General features: G+C 37.4%; 1 protein-coding gene across 1 annotated transcript; it reads right to left on the bottom strand.

Moving 5' to 3' along the window:
- Positions 1 to 3,695: 3,695 nt before the first annotated feature.
- On the bottom strand, positions 3,696 to 18,250 carry MCHR2 (melanin concentrating hormone receptor 2). The gene is given in 6 exon segments (XM_032682232.1): positions 3,696 to 4,086; positions 5,139 to 5,209; positions 5,212 to 5,257; positions 13,174 to 13,325; positions 13,327 to 13,387; positions 18,075 to 18,250. Coding segments are annotated over 6 exon segments (897 nt in total).
- Between the last annotated feature and the right edge of the window lie 1,763 nt (positions 18,251 to 20,013).

The raw sequence follows: 20,013 nt of genomic DNA, 5'->3' as shown, positions 1-20,013 counted from the left end.
GGTCATTGTTAGTAACATGGTAAAGATTTAGCAGTACGAAGTCATTCTGCATAAGGACAAAACTGGAGCTTCTTTCATACTGAGCAGTAATCACACTTTTAGCTTTACATGATACGTTCAACTGTGTGGAAAGTTTCCCTGCAAATATCCATGTGCAAATGTGTTGTATGCACCGACAAACAGGAAATCGCTGTGTTACAGGATCATGGCCATGGTAGGGGATCCTGGCCAAATATATACACGAGTATAAACTCAGCCCTTTGAAATCCAGCTCCAGGAAGTATTTCCAAAGGTAAGAATAGTTTCTTACCATATATCTCAGCAAGATCACCTCTGAAGTGCTAATTATGTCTGCAACCACTTCCTAACACTTACCTGCTAGGAACTGTGCACACATATACCCTCTCTCTTTTCCACCTCTGCACATACCTTTAAGTCAACTATGCCCTGTAAATTCATCTGCAGATGGTACTGGCATTTGGACAGAAGGTTTGGGCCCCAGTATGGCAAATCTCGTAGTTACATGTTCTACATTGACTTTTGTTAGACTATCTACATACTTAAAATGCAATAAGTCTGTTAAGTGCTTTTACTGGATAGGGAATACTGCATATATCATATCATTACCAACTCTTAAGGTATTCAGTTTCGCTCAGGCATCCAGCTTGCTCATGCAGTCAGTGTTTTAACTGGATGATGGGATTAAATAGTCATCACAATGTATGTAACAGGTGATATGATATTAAATCCCAAAGCTTTGACATTTAATTTTCTGGAATCAGTTTCAGCTCCCCAGTGCCCTGGAGTACAGTCAGGGCTGGTTTCCTGATGGTTTGGAAACTTTCAACTAGAATACTCTGATTTAATGACTGAATATTTTCCCCTTCAACCTATTACCATAAGTTTAAATGCAATAAAAACTTGAAATGCTGGACCAGATGATAGTTGCAGCCCAGCCTTGACATTCCTGTTCAGAAATGCTACATTTAATGCAAAATAAATAATAAAAAATAATTATCTGAAGGTATGGGTGTACACCTTACCTGTACACAGATACTACTAACCAGATTACAAGTGAGTATCTTGAAAGAACCTTTTTGAAATTATGGTTTTGTGTAGCTTATATGTGATGATGTAGTGGCAAAACAACACAGAATATTCCAGTTTGATTTCAGCACTCTTTTGCCTTTATATAGCCTTCTACACTTTTTCCCTAGACACACAATAACATTCTTCATTCAGATCCAGATTTTCTTCATCAGTACTATTTCAACTAAAAAATATATTAATTCACCTACTATTCAGCTTTTAGAGCTACTCAAAATCCAACAGGATTGCAATATCTTCCCTTTCCTCCCCATCTGTAGGCTGTTTTTATTTTCCAATGACCTGCTTATTCTGTTTGTGTTGGAAACAATATAAACAAGATCAGATGCTTCAAAACATTAAAGGAAAACATTTATTTCTATCATATTCCTTTATGGACTTCCATTAACATAGACAATTTAGTAACTGGTAAATGAAAAGTTTTAATATTTACACAATTTTCTCTGAAATACATCAATTTTATTTTTCAATACAAAAGATTAAAACAATATGGAGAAGGTGAAAAAAATGCAGAACTATAAACTACTTTATTAGTGTCCCACAGAAGAGGACATTCAATGCCCTCTAGTCCTTGCTGTTGGGAAAATTTAATGAAGTTATGCTTCTGTGGTTCCATTGCTTGCTATGACCTCGGAAGCAGAGCGACTTTAAAATGGTGGTGTGACAGGCAAAAGAGAAAAACACCAAGGCTGTTATAAAAGACTATTTTATTATTGTTATAAGTGTTAAATATCATATCATTATTGATCTGCTCTCATTCAAAAGGCCAGGCAAGGGGAAAAAAAAAGAAAAGAAGAAGACAACAGTTGTAATTCAGAAGAAAAGGTGACACATGCAGGCACTGACTGGAACAGTGAACTAACAAACTTACACTTAGCACAGCCATAGTTTGGTAATACTTGATAAGCCACCTTTTGTGTAAACTGTTACTTAAATAATTTATTTTAAATGACAAGGCCTGTAGGTAGAGATCAGGCTTCTAATAGACAAATTTGTACAGCTGGGAAAAGTAGATAAACTTTTCAGATCTGAACGAACCTTTATATACTGAAATCTTTTTGCAACTATCCTTCAGAGTTTAATTAATATATTTCTTTCACTCAAAAAGTTTATCTTGAGCATTTCCTTAGACTACTATGGGTACAATAACACCATCACAAATGTTTCGTGATGCATTTGCTATGTAAAGCTTTGGCTTTAAACTATTAATAGTGATTTCAGACCCCTTAATCTCCTTTTCTGTATCTAATTTTAACACGTCCTCTTTCAGTGTCAGACTCTATGTGACTTGCAGATTTCATATGATGGCAGGAGAAGACAGATCAATACCTCAGTTCTCAGCTTGGGAATGTGGAGTTCAGACTTACTCTTGTGAAAACATTTTCTTCTTTCCTGTGTCCTGCAGTGGGTTGGCAGATCATGGAGTGTAATCACTAACTGTGACCTCCACAGTGCTGCAAATAACTGAATAAAAGGCTCATTTGGGATGTATCAACAAGAGGGAAGCTAACTGTAAGCATGGAGAGGCGGATCCTGAATGTTTCAGATTCATCAGGTCTCTGAATAACAAGAGTACTGTAGCCATAAAACCTCTGGTCCTAGTGAAATATTTTCTTCACCCAATAGAGTGATAAGTGAAGTCCTCACTTCACTTATAAGAGAAAGTGGACTGAGAAGAGAACACGATGCAGATAAACCCACAATGTGGTGATTACCAAAAACATGAACAACTCTCAAGAACACTAGATTTTTCAACAGAACTTTCTTTCCCCAATTTTTTTCTATTAGCTGTCAAGATCCGGATAATGTTGCCTGGTTACATCCTACTATTAGAAATCTTGTTGATTAAGTGTTGACAACAAGTGGGCATTCTTCTACCCTTCTTGAGATGAGGAAGAGTGCATCCTGGGCAAGCACCAAGTTCTTCTTGGCCCTTGTAGTGAGACCAGCACTGAACTCTTTCAGGACTGAACACCCTTCAGAAACAGGGATTTTGAGAAAAGAGAAGCAAAGACATATCCCTGACCCATATAGTTATATTCAAAACTCATGTTTAATAATTTCCAATGACACACACTGTGAATTCACTTCTTTGTTTGCAAGGTTATGTGCAAAGGTTAATTCAAAAGAAGCTTTCCTCCAAAAGAGCCTTTCATGTCTTTCCCCTGATTCTGATTGCTGCATAAGTGAGTGCCAGATGAGACAGCTGTAGATAGGATAAAAATCAATAGTTACCCCCTTCTGAGTCATCAGTAACTGATTCTCTCCTTTGTGAATAACTGACAGTTTCCGTGACTTCACACGCTGTCAGATCCAAAATGCCTCCTGCTGTCATTCTATCTTATTAACAGAGGACTACACTTTTTAAAACCTACTTTTGTCTCCATCCATTCGAAGACAATCTATGTACAAATCATAAAAAAGACAATGTCACAATAACAAAGAATATTATTGCAGAGAATCCCTCTTCTAGGAGCTTTACCTTGAAAACAGTGGTGCAGACCCTCTTCCATCAGCTTGGCACTGAGGTGTTTCCAGCAATAAAGTCACTTCTGAGTTTCACTTTCATGAAGAAAGTGAAATCAGGCCTATCTACTGCAACAAATAAAATCTACATATAGACATGGCATTTTTTCTAGGGAGAAGAACCTTCTTTTGAAAACTTGACTCGAGGGTGTTTTCAATGATGTTGAAATCCCTTCTGCCATCCTGAATTCCATATTTGTGCATCACTGGAGATGCTTCTGGAAGTTCCCACTAAGCAGGATGTATAAAAAGGGATTAATGCTGCTGCTGGCATAGTTGAGGCACACGGAGATGTAGTAGCTCATATAGAAGGTCAGTGTCGGCTGAGAAACCTGAAGATTCATGAGCTGGATCACACGGAAGGGGGTAGTGCTTACCACAAACATGCTGATCAGAGCAAGCACCATCTTAGTGAGCTTCATAACTCTCTGCCTGGGGATACTGGTGGTGTAACTGCAAAACAAAGAAGAATTCTTAGTCAAGGTGAGAAACTGATGGCATGGATTGAGTGTAGTAACGAACAGCAGTTATTTGAGACCAAGCAGTGCAAGCAAAGGCCACCTCTCGAGGGCTTAATTTTTTTTGCTGTTTACACATTATTGTTTCTTCTGCTATGATACTATGCAACACACAGGAGACCCTGAGAATTGTTTATGTGTATTTGATGAAATACTGACAAATATTTTAATTAAAAATGCTTAATGTTTCTCATGTGAGCTATATTACTTTGATTCCCTTTTCATCTGAGTGCATTTTTTTGCTGTCAACTAGAAGAGAAATATCCGATTAAAACATGACTATTAGGAGCTTACAGAAGACTTAGAGCAAAGAAGAAAACTTTTCTCCTGCCTAAAGAATTAAAACCCACACTCAAATGAAAATCAACTTCCTTTCTGTAAAAAATTGGTATGAGCCAAAATCCAAAGTATATTGTCCTAGATCTAAAACATCATAGCCAGGAGCTGCTCTCACTGAAACTGGGAATTATGTTTCATCTGATTCAAGTGTCAATTTTCTTTTATTGCCTAGACTTTCTCACACTGTGAACAGCAGCTAGAGATTAATGCGGGGCTTGGAGTCCCCTTCCCACAGAAGGGGTAATACAACTTAGATGACCTGCAGCTCCTTGGGGCACTGCAGCTGATACCAGACGTGGCAGCTACATTCTCCCAGAGTTTCCTAATCCCTGAACTGAGAGCTTGGAGCCATGATATAGGCAGGTTTCCTCCTGCAGCTAGAAGTGCAGGGTTGAGTTGTACCTTTTTGTTGACCTGAGTTGAAGACTCCAGATGTAACTTTCTCCACAGTATTTCCTTCTAAATGATTTATCTTGGCTCCCTCCTTGAATCCTAGTCTGTTTCCTGGGGGCCTAATGCAGTGTCTGGAGGACTAAAAGTTACATGATGCAGTGCCTAAATATTGTTTTAGGACTGTTCCTTTTGCTTTGTTACATATAAAGCCTTTACAGTCTGAGCAGTATGAGAGAGGCATGAATAATACTTTACCTTCCTGCTTTCTTGTTTTGCTGATACATCTTCCATGTGTAATATAAAACTAAAATATAGCAAATAAATATATCAGTGGTAAAGGAAAAAAGAAAGTTATGGTAAGATAAAGTGTATACCTGTAAAACAAAACACAAAAAGAATAAACAAGGCTGTTAGACAAAGACGACCTCATAAATGTAAAAATTTATAAACAACATTTTCCATAAAGTTGTGATTTTTGATTAGAGATACGTGGTAACAGCAAGTACCTAGAATTGCAAGTACTTATAAGGATTAAAGTCTTCACTTCTAGGAATATGGCTGACTACAAGATTATACCTCTCAGTTTTCCAAATTCTGTATGTGTGTGATTTTTCCAGCACTTGTATAATTAGTGAAAATTCTTGCAAGCATTTATGCAGGGCACAGTCTGATTAGCCCCTTAATATTTTTCTAGTCTGACAGTAGATCAGTGATGAACACCTTCTGAGCAGAGCTTTTTCAAATATTTGTGAATTTGGCATTCTGGGACCAATCATAGTCCTGGCCAAAAGGTATTGGGTGCAGACAGTATGTGACAGAGACTGAGGATTTCAATTGTCCTTGATCTTGGTATTGCTTTGTGGCTGTCAAAATCACTGTGCTCTGTAAAGTGGTTTGAAGGGAGCTGCAGCACTGCCTTGTGATGACTTATGTTGATATAATCACACGAGGCAACCAGGAACAATAACCAGCTGACTTTGGTGCTGCACAGGCCAGCTGCCATGGCTTACAATGCAAATATCTGACACAAATCAGAAGATCCTTGTCTGTAGGTGCTGGCAACATGTTGCCTGCAAGACCTTGGGTCGTTGCTCAAGGTCCTGTACTTTGCTTTTCATGGATAGATTCACCAGCCTGCCAGAATAGGGTGCTTGCAGCACCTTAGTTGCTTGTTATCATTGCTCTTAAAACAATGAAGATTAGGAGCCATTGCATAAGATGAAGAAAGATTGGTATTTCAGTCTTGCCTGAGTGTGAGTATGAAATGGATTTTTTTCCCCCCATTTTTCAAGCTTTGTAACAATCAAGTTCTTTCACTAAATGAGGTTAAAGTAATGGTCATCATTTCTAGAATCAGCAAAAGGCTGCTCTGGCATGTGGTATCTTAAAAAGCTATGTCTGATTTCATGCAGTTATTCTCAGTCCTCATGATGGTGACAAGAAATAACAGAAATCCTCTACATTTGTCATGGCAGAACTACTTTGTACCATTCTTGGTACAGCTAGCTCTCTTGTTTCACTGGCTGTTTCACGGAAATAGCTTCTGACACTGATACTGCTTACATGATCTGTGTAATTGAGAGTAATTTACAGGCTTCTCAGGTTCTTAAACTTGTGATTGCTCCTCTTTTACACAATATTTGACCTCTTAGTCTCCATGTAAGCGCAGTGTAGGCAAGCTTTCAGCTTACTTTCATTTTTTAAGTGGTGCAAGCAATAACATCTCTATGCAAAGTAACAAACAATACAATAACTATTTTTCAAATTGTCAACAGAGCTGTTTCCAAAGAATGAATGCTGAAGAAAGTTACAAGGAGGTTAAAAAAAAATAATCAGGAAATAAACTGTGAGTCAAAGGAAGTATTTGTGAGAAAATGAAGGTGTGTAAGATGGAAATATGATGCATGGGAGAGGCATAGAAAAGTGACATTAGTCTCTGACATGGGGTAAGAAGTGTCCCGAGTCAGGCCCCACTCTTCCCACTGGTTTCAAGGAAGGAGTCAGGATATTCCATCCTGTGCTGTGCACTCTGTACAACCTGTGAATCACCTCTCAGTCATGCCTACTGCCTGTCATTAATGAGAGACTGAACTTTAGCTGGTGCCTACAGCTGGGTGATACAAAAACTCGTTACTGCTTTCATATGCTTCCCTTAGCAGGAAGATTTCAATGAGATCTCCATTTTGTTTCAACTTGTTCAGGCTCAGAATATATATACACACACACACACACACACACATATATACATAAATATACCTGTGCATACTGTGCGCACAAATGTTTTCAAGTCAGGTTCATATGCAAATAGATTTACTAGCAGAGTCTGTAGCTGATGTCATACATTTACTTTAGGGGAAAAATATAAACTAAAGGAGAGAGAATGGAAGAGAAACAATAGGGGTTGCTCCAGGCAAGGATTCTCCTCTGTGTCTCTGCTAGAGCGCAGTACATGGTTTTCCCCGTAACGCTTTTTCCACAGTATCAATACAGTTTTTATCGGGACTCGCTTCTTACCAGTTGCTCCTGTCAGCGAAGCTGTTGGTGTTGCTGAGAGTGTGTTTTGCTGAGGCTGCACGCTGATCTGCTAAGTTTTGGGCATGCATGTTTTTGGGTCCACTAATGTCAACCAGAAGCTTCGATCACAGAGTAGGAAGAGGGAGGGGAAGCAGGGGTGATTCTCACGCTGGTGGCAGTCACTTCCCATGAGAACCCCCTGTAACAGTGCTGTGGGGTTTGCAGGTGCAGGGCCGGGAGGATAATAGTGCAAGATCTGCAGCGTGGGAACAAGGGGAAAGTGCTGCCCTAGAGGCTCTGGGAAAGGCTGCCACGGTGGCTTGGGTGACCAGAGCTGCTAGCAGAAAGCTGGCTACTCAGCTACAGAGAGAGGGCTCTGAGGCTCTTAAGGCACCATGTGACGTGTGGCTTAACGGATGATATTGCCTTTGCTCAAAGGACCAGAGCCCAGTGCAGCCCAAAACTTAGCAACAGTGAACGTAACTCTTTTCAGAGGCAGCTGCAGTCTAGAAGTTATCAGACTAATGCAGTTAGTGATAAAATAAAGTGTGTAAATGAGCACAGAAGATCATTAAGGGAAGGAACAGAACATGCAAAGGAACCCTCTAGCCTGGGATGGGTGCTGAATCCACATCTTCCTGCTCCAGAAATGCCCATCACTACCTATCTGTTGGTTGGTCCTGGCTTTTGCTGTGTGGACATAGTTTTCCTGGATACAGTGCTGAATTTTCAAAGGATTGTCACAAAAGTAAAGGGCAAGTTACAACGATATCTTCAAATGTGGTCTGCATAAATGTGTATTTCCCTAAGTATTGTAAGATGACTTTTCACACTTTCTGGATCAATTATTTTCATATACTGATATGTGTCTATAAAGGATAATTTACCCGGGTTTCTAATTCTCTTTTAATATTCGTCTGACCAAAGGAAAACATGATTTAATGAACTGAAAATGAAAAGGAAATCATTAGGCCGAATGGAATGAAAACAACACCATAAATTCAATTCAATTCATTATTCTTTTTCTTGATAGAACTAAAACTTATTCCAGCCTGTTTTTCCAACTTACCCTTCCTCAGACAATAAGAAATCAATCTCATCCTAAACGCTTATCAAGCAGCTTTTGTCTCCATTCTTTTGTAGCAGCGGGATTCTATTTGTTGTTTCATTTTGGATGTAATTTTAATCTTGCCTGTTGTCTGACGATAAATTTTTGAAATGAAGGGTGAGTACTCCATTTGGGAAAATGTATTTTGAAAGTAAGGGCTAATTTCCCCTTCAAGCAGAGAGTGGAACTTAAAGGTAGATGTGTCCTCATCTGAAAAAATAGTTATCAATAATAAAAGTCTTTTGTTGGGAAAACACTGAAGAATACTTATCTGAGACAAACAATAAGGGGGTTGTCTGAGAAGTGTCTCTGACACAGAAAATGGGAGAAGGAGGCAGTGATGGAGCCTGCCGAGCTCTCAAAAAGTACAAGGCACCAGGTATGTGGTGCTTGTTAGCCATGCCCATTACTGCATTCTTTTTGGCCTTTCTGCCAAACCTCCTGTTACAATGCTGCCTGGAGGAACATCTATGAAACCAGCCACCACCAAAGTACACGATTGTGAAAGCCAAGGCAACACTTGGAAAGAGGAAATATTTCACAAGAGCACGTGATCCTAGTTAATGTTTTAGCTAATTACAAATCATCTTGTCTGATTTGTAGCAAAGCCATAAACATGTGCTCATATTTCTGTTATGCATATAGGAAATGGAGAGGGAAAATATGTCTTAGAGATTAGATTTTTTCCTCACTTTTTTCTTCCTACCTCTGGATGTATCTTAACCTATCCTAGGGCCTAACATTATTACTATATATTGCGCATTGTCACAATATCTTATACTGACACTATTATTACTATCATCACAAATTTGCAGAAATATTCTTATTATTTTAAACGTTAATATGTTGTCTGAATTGGCTTAAAATGTACTGCTGCTAGGCTTGCCCAAGAGACAGCAGGATGTATTACACTCAAGGGCAAATGGGCTGCTCAGGAGTTTGAACTTTTAAAAGGCTTTTACCTTTTCCTCTCGCTGGGGTATGTGTAACTGCATGTAAAGTGAAGCAAGGAGCGACTGAAAATGGCATGTGAGGAATGAGTAAATGGATTAGTCCATGCCAAATCAAGTGGTTCTGGTTCTAAATGACTAAAAGCCCATGACTTTTACAGGGTTACAGCTCCACCCTACCGGTGATGTTGCCTTGGTAAATATTTCTTAGAGCAATATTGCAGCAATGGGCAAACCAGTAATACATTTTCTCATGCTTGTCAGTCTCGGCTGCTCCAAATGCTTAGAACACCTGTCTGTTTCTTTTCAGCTGTCACAGAGCTACTTACTCCAGATTTATCTTCCCAGCCTCACTTCTCCATTAACATGTCTGCAGCTGTAAGGGTGTGGGCTAAATAAATGTTTATGCAACTCTCAAAATTTATTGGTACCCATGTAACTCTTAGATTTCAGGAACTTGTTCAGGAAACTTTTCCACTGCGCAGAGATGCTTTGCAAACAGGATATTCTCAAAAAGCAGTTGTTTATTATCTATTTCAGTAGACAGCAGACACTTAGAGCTACCAAGCTCCTAGGATAAGTGTTAGTGCTCTTACCACCCCAGTATGACACTCTTGGTTCTTTGCTGGGCAGATGTCAATGGAAATGAAGGGGCAATTTAAGACTCCCTCATTTTTGTGATATTTATACTTCTTTGTACCAGTGTTTCTCTTCTTGAACCTGTGAGGGGCTGTCTCCACTTCAACAATCTTGTCTTGGGTTTCAGTCTATCTCACCTTAGCACACATGGGTCTGCTCTTGGTTCTTCTGCACAGCATAGGGTTTAGTAACTTTCTCAGGATTCTAAGGTTATATGGCTGTGCCATACCAAAAGTACACTTTAAATTACAGGAAACTGAACATCTATGAAGGGATTATACCTTTTCCTATAACCAAAGTTTGTACTAAAATTAGTCAGAAGCAGCTGAACTCTGTAAGAAGGGACCCAAATGGTAGTATTTTCCTGTGACATGCTCCAGTGGATTCATGCCACAGGGAATGAGATGTGCCTCGCAGCCTCCTGTCAGAGAAAGGAAGTCCAACATAAGCTTTACCAGTTGCATCTCGTTTACCATGAAGGAACAAGAAATGCTATGGCTTCTGAATCTATGTCAGTAATTTTGAACGTGTAAGTCTTGACTCTTTTTAAAAAATTTCATTGGCCAAAGAATTCCTTTGTCATTTTAAAGTCACTAACATTGCTGATTGCAGTGTTCATCTTCAATTAAATTCAAGTGGCATATTGGAATGTGCAAAGTGAAGACTTTAGAGTAGGGCATCATACTGGATCTTTTCACCCGTCTTATCATTCCTCCTGTTTCACCAGAGACAGCAACATAAGAGTATGTCAATATTTGAGCTTGAGGAGATGATGTCTGCAGCACATCCAGGTAAGATTTGTATAGTGGTATTTTTGTTGAACAGTCAGATTTACTCTTCATGTACATGGGGGTAATTTATATTAGGATTGTTGTCTATGCATGACTATGTGAATCCTTGTCCAGAGAACAGATGCTGTGAGTTGTTTCTTACAAAATTTTCTTTTAACCCATAAGTAAAAGTTGTGCTACCAAAGTTTCATCCAGGTTTAATTTATGTTATGTCTGTCTGTGGCATAAATATAAATCTGTATTAAAAAAATGTGTTCGATGTCAATTTAGGAAACTTTCTCATAAATTTTAGTATGCATACTTGACTTGCATAATTTTTACAGCTTTCCTTAATGCTTTTTATTTCATATTAAAGTGAGTAATGGAAAGCAAACTTTTATACATTGTATCCCTCAGAAATTGACCCCTAAAGCTCCATGGAGAGAACAGCTGGTTTTGCCACTTCTTAAGACTTTATAAAGACATTTTATTTGCAAAAAGAAATGTTGAAATACTAAAGTCTCTGTTGGACCATTGTGAACTCCTATTATGAAGAAGAGGATTTATGAGAATAAAACCATTATCCAGCAATGTGACTGATATTAATTTGCATATGGTAGTCTTTTTATTCAGCTCAGGCTTCTTCTGGAACTTGCCTTCTCAGGTCTGACCTGCTCCTGTCTCCCCTTCTAAGTTTTTTTATTTTTGAGAAGTATGAAAGAGCACATGACGATGTTCAATGCTACATTAGTCATAGTTATGTTAGTCATAATTTACTAATATAAATAATGTAAATTATGTGTCTTTTATTGTGAATGTAGGATGATTTTGCAGTCAAAGTCTGATAAATTGCCGATTTTTTGGCAAAACTGCTAATTTAATATTTTCACTTAATAAAGGCTCCTAGGTGGATTCAGAAGTGCTTTACTGAAACTGTCAAGGACTAAACAGTTTGGGAGGTTGTTATCTGAAAAACCTTTGTTTCTCTTGGCTATAGTGTCATAATTGTTATTAGGAGTGATAAAACTAAGGAGAGAGAAATAATTTGAACAGCTTTCCATAGGCAACTGTATATAAGATGGAAAAATCTGCCTCAAAACAAAAAAGAAAGCACAAGCTTTCTTTCTGGAAAAACCACAAATTTGTTTTGAGACATGGCTTTACTTGGGACATAAATTATTTTTCATACCAGATTTTGATATTCTGTCTTTTCTCATTAGGACCTCACATCTTATTCCTGCCTTAATACTTACTATCTTTTGCATAATTTTTTTTCTCTAAACAACAAGATTAAAGATACTGCTATATGTAAATTCTTTAGAAATATATGAAAAGACTGTCATTTGTCACATTACTCATACACGAATACAAGGAAATATAAGAACAAAGCTTTTAAAACTGAACTGCAAAGGAATTGATAATTTCTTGAGTCTCTTTAAACTGTATGTCAGCCAAATTAGATTTCTAATATGCATCAGTGTAGCCACTTTATGATAACCATATTTTTTCCATTTCAAAATTATGGATAACTTTAAATTTTCTACTCCTTTCTGTTTTCTGGTAATTTTTCTCTCCCTCTCTTTACCAACTACGTTTTACTACCATGGAAGCGTGCTGTCTTTTATGCTACAAATTCAATAGTAACTGTCCTTCCAATTGACACAGTTTGTTTATCCCCATGTCTTCTTATCGATTGATCAGTGCATCACGCTATGAAAGAAAGTTTGTCTTTCTGTTTTCCTTTATGGTCACTCTGACATATGGAAGGAGATAACTTTGGTCCAAAGTAGACTTTTCTTTCCTGAATTTTGTTAGTTTTTTCCATAAGATCAATAATGCAGAAACTGTTTTTGAACTTTCTAGTTTATAATAATAACAACAACAAAAAAATTCTTGTTGTACTCCTGTGGCATTTTAATAAAGGTTTTAAAAAATAACAATTTCTGCTTTCAGGCAGACTGATTTCTTCAGTCTGCCTGAAAGCCAATTTTTTTATCTTAAACAAGAATGGTGAAAACAAGTTTTTTCAGAGACATTAAACCCTTACTAGAAGCTGCACCTCTGAAGATGAGCCCCAGAAGAGTAACACTGCATTAGGATCACTTAAGGCTTTGTACAAAGAACGATGTTGTATTGAGACTTACAATATGTCTGCCACCCCCACAAACATCAGAAATAATTCGTACAGTTTTCAAAAAATCATTAACCATGCCTGATGGCATTCTCATTCTTGAATTACCACAGTTTTGCATAAACACAATCAGGTATTATTGTCCCGAGGCATAGAATGAAAATGGGAAACTGGGTACCTGTCCAAACTCATTGCAGTCATAATGGCACTGCATGTAAACTGGTCGCATGTGTCGAGGGAGGTAGTGATGGTGCAAAGAGGGCTACCAAAAACCCACTTGCCTCCACATACCCACCAGTGTACGAGAAAGGGCATGCCAATGATATAGCAGAACCAAATCTGCTATAGCCAGATTGCAGATGTAGATATTTGGGATAGTTTTTTTCTGGGTTCTGTAATAAATAGGAAGACATGAAGATGATTATTTGACATAGTAACTGTATTGTTTTTCAACTATACTATCAATAGAATGGACCTCAAGACTGAGCTTCAGACAAATAAAAACACCGTCAGAACCACTGTTTTAGGGTCAGGGAAGTTTATCAATCCAAAGATATCCCAAATTAAACATTTTAAGCTCAACAAAAATATATTGCTCATAATTTTGCTTTCCAGTGAAGCTGAATAGGCTACTTAATTTATTGACATCAGCAAAACTATCCATGTTCGTCTTTGAAAACTATAAAGGGTTCAAAATAAACACGGGTGTGGTGGGCATCTGAACTCTAGAAATATCAGCCTAGAATAAGTAGAAGATATCAGAGACTTCCTGTAATGCACTTGGCCAGGGCTAAATCCTGCTTAAAAATGCAAACATTCTTGATTGCTCAATGTAAAAAAAGAATCTGTACTTTCATACAGGTTTTTGTATAGTTGCCTGTGGTGTCTCAGAGCCACAATATTTAAATGGTAACTTATACAGTAAACTTTATAATTCACAAAAAAAATTTGCCACCTTTTATAATTTAAAACTTTTTTGCTTTTATTAAGACAGTGATGCTTGTCTTCTGCTAAAACGATCACCTTAGAAAAACAAAAAAATCAAATAAGAGTAACCTCCAGGCAACCCACACCTTCACGTCCTCTCTCCCCTCCTGAAAATAATAGTTAGAGCATCAATTTCAAACTTCTTTCTCTTTATCCTTTCACTTTTTTTCTACCCTCTCACCACAGACTTCAAAGTTCTCAGTAGTTTCTCATCCTTCCACCCATGCCAGGTTAATTTTCATCTCTGAAACACCCTATGAAAAATGCACAAAAGCACAACTGCTGTTCCGTAAAATCTGAGAATATGTCAAATCTGTTCTACCTCCTCTTCAACTCTACTTCTACAAATTAAACACATTAAAAATGGATCTGAATGTTCCCAATCCATAATAAAAAGAAGTATTGAGCACACATGACAATATAATAATCCATATACTGACTGTCTCTTCAGTAACAAATTCAAGAAACATGACAGGTGCATAATGTGTTGCCATTAGTCAGTATTTATCCCCTCTGACTGCATTGTGTACCATCATCAGAATTTATATAGATCCTCCTGGACAGAAAGGTCTTCATTAACTTGAAGCTTAAGTATTAATTTGGAATTGATCTTTCAGGTCAAAGACAAGATAATTTGTATGGATCACACATTTAAAATCATAAGTATATACCCTTTCTTCCCATGGGAAAGGTGAAAATGGAATCCCTACTGCAGCAAAAGTCATCCTCCCACCTAGGCCCATCTTCCTCTACAAAATCTGTTATGAGCAAACCAGCCTAACTAGGAGAAAGTGATTTTAAATTTCCAGCTCTGATGTTAATTGCAGTCCCCTTTCCTTCTGCATGTAAACAAATTTAGGTGAATTTGGATAGTTCTCCCTTCTTCTGGTTCTGTTAGGTTATTTTCTGTTTGTTCTTTTTTTTTTGTTTGTTTTGTGTTTTGTTTAGTTGGTTGGTTGGTTTCTTGTTTGTTTGGTTTTTTTCCTGTTCTCTTCTTATTGCAGTCTTAATATCTTATTTTTCCTGGAAACAGCTGGTGAGAATTGTATTTCAGACCTTGTTATGAGCCTGGAAAATAGCATTAGCATTTTCCTCTTTCCCTTGGAAAGGCAAAACCTTACATGTATTACAGCTGTGTGTGCTTCTCACACAGCTTTAGCTTAATAACAGCCCATAACAATCTTAGGAGCTTTTCTTCTGTTGTTTTCTGGAAAGAGTGCTTCCTATTTAAAAAAGAATATTGGTATGAAAAAGATTCTATAGGCGTGAAAACATTTCTATCGCTCTAGCCTCTCCTCTATTCTTTATCTGGTTCTTTCTGTTTGATAACCTTACACTGCTTCACATCAGGCACATCTCCCTAGTGAATATCACTAGGAATACTATTGACCCACTCCTATACTTTGTCTCAGGTCTCTGAGGGAAAATATGGTATCTGCCTAGCCCCACAACCAGTCCCTGAAAATTCCATATTAACTGATTTTCTCCTGAAAATTTTTTTCATGAAACTTGGTTTTTTTATCAATATTTCCTAGTACCCTCCACACTTGAGCTATTTTTTCTCATGTTGTAGTTCTACTCATGAAATTGTTCTTTAGCTGACTTAATAGTTCCAACACGATAACATGAAAAGTCTTCTAACACAAAATCTAGCTCTATGTAGAGGTTTCAAAAATTTTATGCCAGCGACTCTACATTTGGTTTCAAATTTACCTTCTCCAGCTGAAGAATGCAATAAGTGCCTTGACTCTTATTTGCAATCTCTGCATTTTAGGAAATGTTATTTTACCACTCCATATTATGTTATCTTATTCAAAATCAAGTTAATCTGAAAAGGAGTACTTTCAGATAATTGAAATTTTGTTTGATTCCCATTACTCTTCTGTTCCATACTTTTTCTTAAAGATATGAAGTCAGACTAACGGGTGGTCTGGATTATATTTTCCTCCTCCATACAAAGCCATAGTTGTTCTCCCAGCAGCCACTCCACCAAAGTCGGTGGGTTTACATAAAAATCCTGCTAACAGAATTGCAGGTCTAAGGACCAGCTTTTCTAGAGTGTTGGGATGAAGATTATTTCATCTTTTGGGCTAACACAGAACCCTTGCAGCATTTTTTTCATCATTTTCTTTTTACTTAATAGCAGCATATCTCAATTCCCTGTATTATTCCCAAGGGATGAAAGTAATTTACACAAGGAGGGCCAGCCAAAAGCCACTGAGTTAGTAATTTTTAAATTAAATCTCACTGCATAGGCATATATTACATGCAAGATTCACTAGGACTTTCATCTATTTCCTCCCAGTACGTTGCAGATGATATAACTCTAATTTACACTTAAAAATGTCTGTCCCTAGCTGGCAGACTTACAAATGAAATTGGGGAGCTGAAATTCCAAGGTCTTTTCTTTATCGTTTTCTACAGTCAATAAAGTTTTTGCTACCAGAAAGTAAAATAATTTTCTACTTTATTAGAGAATAATCTAGCTTCCTTTTCTCTTAAAAGAATTGTCTCTGTAATGTTAACAATAGTAAAATGTTGGCATGAAAAAATGTGTTCAATAAAGAGAGAAGAAAGACAACTTTGAAGCAGAGCCACTGAGTAAAATCAGATCTGTTTAGTGGAAGATGAGAAGATTATTGACACTATTATGTTTCAAAATGTAGCTAAAATTTAAATATACCTTCATCTGCAGCATCTGAGGTTTGTTTCTTTTGCGGTGTTGGTAAATACCACATTAACTTTTTAACACACTATTTCCAAATTCTTTTCCTGAATATAAATGTTCATGCCCATACATTTGAATGCTTGTAATTTTCTCAAGCAAATATGGTTTAAATTATATTCCTTTTATTTCAAGTCATTGTCTGTGTCTTTTCTCTCTGCCTCTCATTTTTATTTAAGTTAGACAAAGGCTTTTCACCAAGGGAAAATAATATTTTTTTGTTCCTTGTTATTTTCCTTCTATTCTATTATTTTAGAGACACTACAACTAATTTTTTCCCCCTTTCTATTCATTCATACATTTCAAAAGTCATATTGCCATTATGTTCACTTCAGACATACTGTTTTCACATTTGTTCCCTTCTGCATAGTGTTCTTGAGTGCACCAGGCACTGAATTTCTGTTAGTTTCAAGGGCCCAGAGGCTGACAGACACTTAGCCCTCCACTGGCTTTTGCAAACCTTTCCTATGAAAGCACGGTATGTTGAGGTGGAGTCCATCTATTAGTCCTTGCAGAGTGTGATGATTGTTAGCCTTATGTGCAATATTTCTTCATGTTAAATTTACACCACAGATAAAAGCCACTTTTTCAAGATACATGCTTATGGATTTAGAGTTTGTGGTAGCATCAGCCTGTTGAGAGTAAATGTGGTTTGTGGCATTTTTTTCTCCTTCTGTTAAAATTAAGATATTAGAAGGTATTTTTTTTTCCATAAAGGATGGTTGGGTCAGATTTTATGACTCCTCAAAAATAAACAAGTTCAGCAATTTCACTTTCTCAGCATACAACAAAAATATCTTGAGGTATTAATTCCTGCCATGTGAGAAACCTCAACTAGCACTAAGGCCCATTTCCAGAAGCAAGGTGATGCTGGAAAACAGCAATGAGTTCTAGGAAGTTGCCGTAAATCGGCAGAAGTTAGATAAAGCTCTGTTACTAAAATAGTCTGGGGCAGAAGTACGGTTTTCAAAGGAGACTATATTTCAACTGATCTTAAAAGAATTCTGTAGAACATTATAATCCCTTGTTATTACCATAACTAAAGTTTAAAGTTTAGTCTTTTACATGTGCTTGAGGGAAGATTTCTGCCAATTCTAATGGAAACCCAGAAAGAAGGTATGTATTTCAGTTTCCTTGAATATGTTTGAAGTCAATCATGCACTTCAGTCCTTTCTTATAGCCGAAAAGGGTAAGCAGGCATAAATTACTGCTATCTATAGTTATGATTTAACTTTTTTTTTTTAAACAAGAAGTAAATGTCAATTAATACAAGGAACACGAAAAACTTGCTAGCCTTGTCTTTGATGGGCAATCCATTTCCTTATTTATGCAATAAGTCTTATGGGAAAATGTATTCTATTCCATACCTTACTATTGTGAACACAATGAGGATATTTCCAACTAAGACTGTTGAAGAGATAATCCCAATCAGAGAAGGAAGGATGATTGTCTCTGCAGCACTGATCACCTTGTGCCATCCACTCCAAGATCTCTCAATCAAGCCTCGTGTACCATTCTGACAGAAAGGCTGAAATTCACTCATTTTTCAGTGATTTTAGCATTTAGTTCTGTGGTAGCAAGAGAAAATTAATTATTGATGGATAATAATTTGGATCTCAATAGTTAAGTCTCACATCTCAGTGTATACTACTGTTTAATGGTTATCTCAATTTTGTAAAAATTTTCACAGAAAAATTTTGTATATTCAAGATTGTACATGAAAGAATTGGATGATGTTATTTTCAAAATGAAATCTGTTATGTAATAACTCCATTACAATTTAAACAAACATGTAATCATCCAAGATACACCTTTTAGTAACAGAGTGTTTACTCTACTCTCGGAAAGTGCTCTGGCAACTTTTCTTGGCTGGGGTGATCGAAATCAATCTTCCAATCAAATCCTCTAATCAAATCCTTCTTCAGCTTAAGAGCATTCTTCCTTGTTCTATCTCTACATGTCCTTGTGAAAAGTCCCTCTCCAGCCTCCTTGTAAGCCTCCTTTAGGAGGAAGGCTGCTATAATGTCTCCCCAGGGCATTCTCTTGTCCAGAGCTTCCTGAGATTCATTGCTAAACCCTAACTTTACAAAGGCCAAGACCTATCTTTCCCTTTTTGTTGATGTGACAATAAAGATGGAAAAGTGTTAACTGGTTATTTGTCTAAGGTTGTTGAAACAATGTAAAGATTTCACTGTTAAAGCTCCTTAAAAAATCTGCCTACAAGTTACTTGAAATAGGTGTGCTCTGAGCACTGTCTAACCCAGTCATCTTACACAAAACCAAAACTGTTATCTTGTATTATAAATCAGTTTGAATGGGTATGCTAGAACTCTGGTGATGCTGGGATGCTTTGCTAGCAAGAGTGTCCTGACCATGTTTCTGTGTTTCCCTTGGAAAATTTGCAGCTTGTTTGCTGTGAGCAGCATGAAGTGTGTAACTCCTTGGGCTATTGTTTAAGCAGCCAAAACGAATAGCAGCTGTGGAATGGGTCAATTTAATTTGCTGATACGAGTGTGAGAGAAATAGCAGTTTACCTGTGTATCAACTGCACCCTTCTTGAAAGTGATGAAATTTTGTTTCTTATTTCTAGGAAGAAAAAAAAAATAAAATGTATGAGATTGTTCATAAGCAGATGTATTAACAATTGGGTGAGGGTAGCTCTGTTCAAAAGTAGAGAAGAGGAAAAGGAAAGTAGTTAAGCAGAGGTTTACCTACTTGGCCAAAGAATTGCAGAAGACATTTGAAATGCAGAATACCTGCCTCAGTTCTGTAAATGGTCACTAACAAAGACCCTTTCACCATCAAGCAACAAGGCCATCTGCACCATGATGACTAGATCCTGGAAAGGTGAGTAAGGTAAATGTAACTGCTGAAGTCATCCACTTATATCCATTGAGCCTGAAGGCCTTGATGCAGCACATATATCTTTAACAGTTGACATGACTTTTTATAAGAGTGGATGTTGGATACTTGCCATTGTCCCACTGTCCCACTAGGACATAGTGCTAAATTTCAGAACAAACAGTAACTGGACACCAAGTCTAGTTAATCTTCGGTTTGCTTAGGATCTGTCCAAGTATTTTAACTCACTGGGATGTTATCACAGAACTGGGATAATTGCTGCTTGTGCTTCTTGTATTGAGTTTGCATAGCAAGGCTTTGGTAGTGTGGGGAGGTGTTACAGGGGTGGTCTCTGTGGGAAGCTGACAGAAGCTTCTGCTATGTCCAACAGAGCTAATGCCAGCCACCTCCAAGATGGACCTACCACTGGCCAAGGTTGAGCCTGTCAGTAGCAGTGGTAGCACC

Source organism: Chiroxiphia lanceolata, chromosome 3, assembly GCF_009829145.1.
Source record: "Chiroxiphia lanceolata isolate bChiLan1 chromosome 3, bChiLan1.pri, whole genome shotgun sequence".
Taxonomy (NCBI): Eukaryota; Metazoa; Chordata; class Aves; order Passeriformes; family Pipridae; genus Chiroxiphia; species Chiroxiphia lanceolata.
This window is presented reverse-complemented; position numbering and strand designations above follow the sequence as displayed.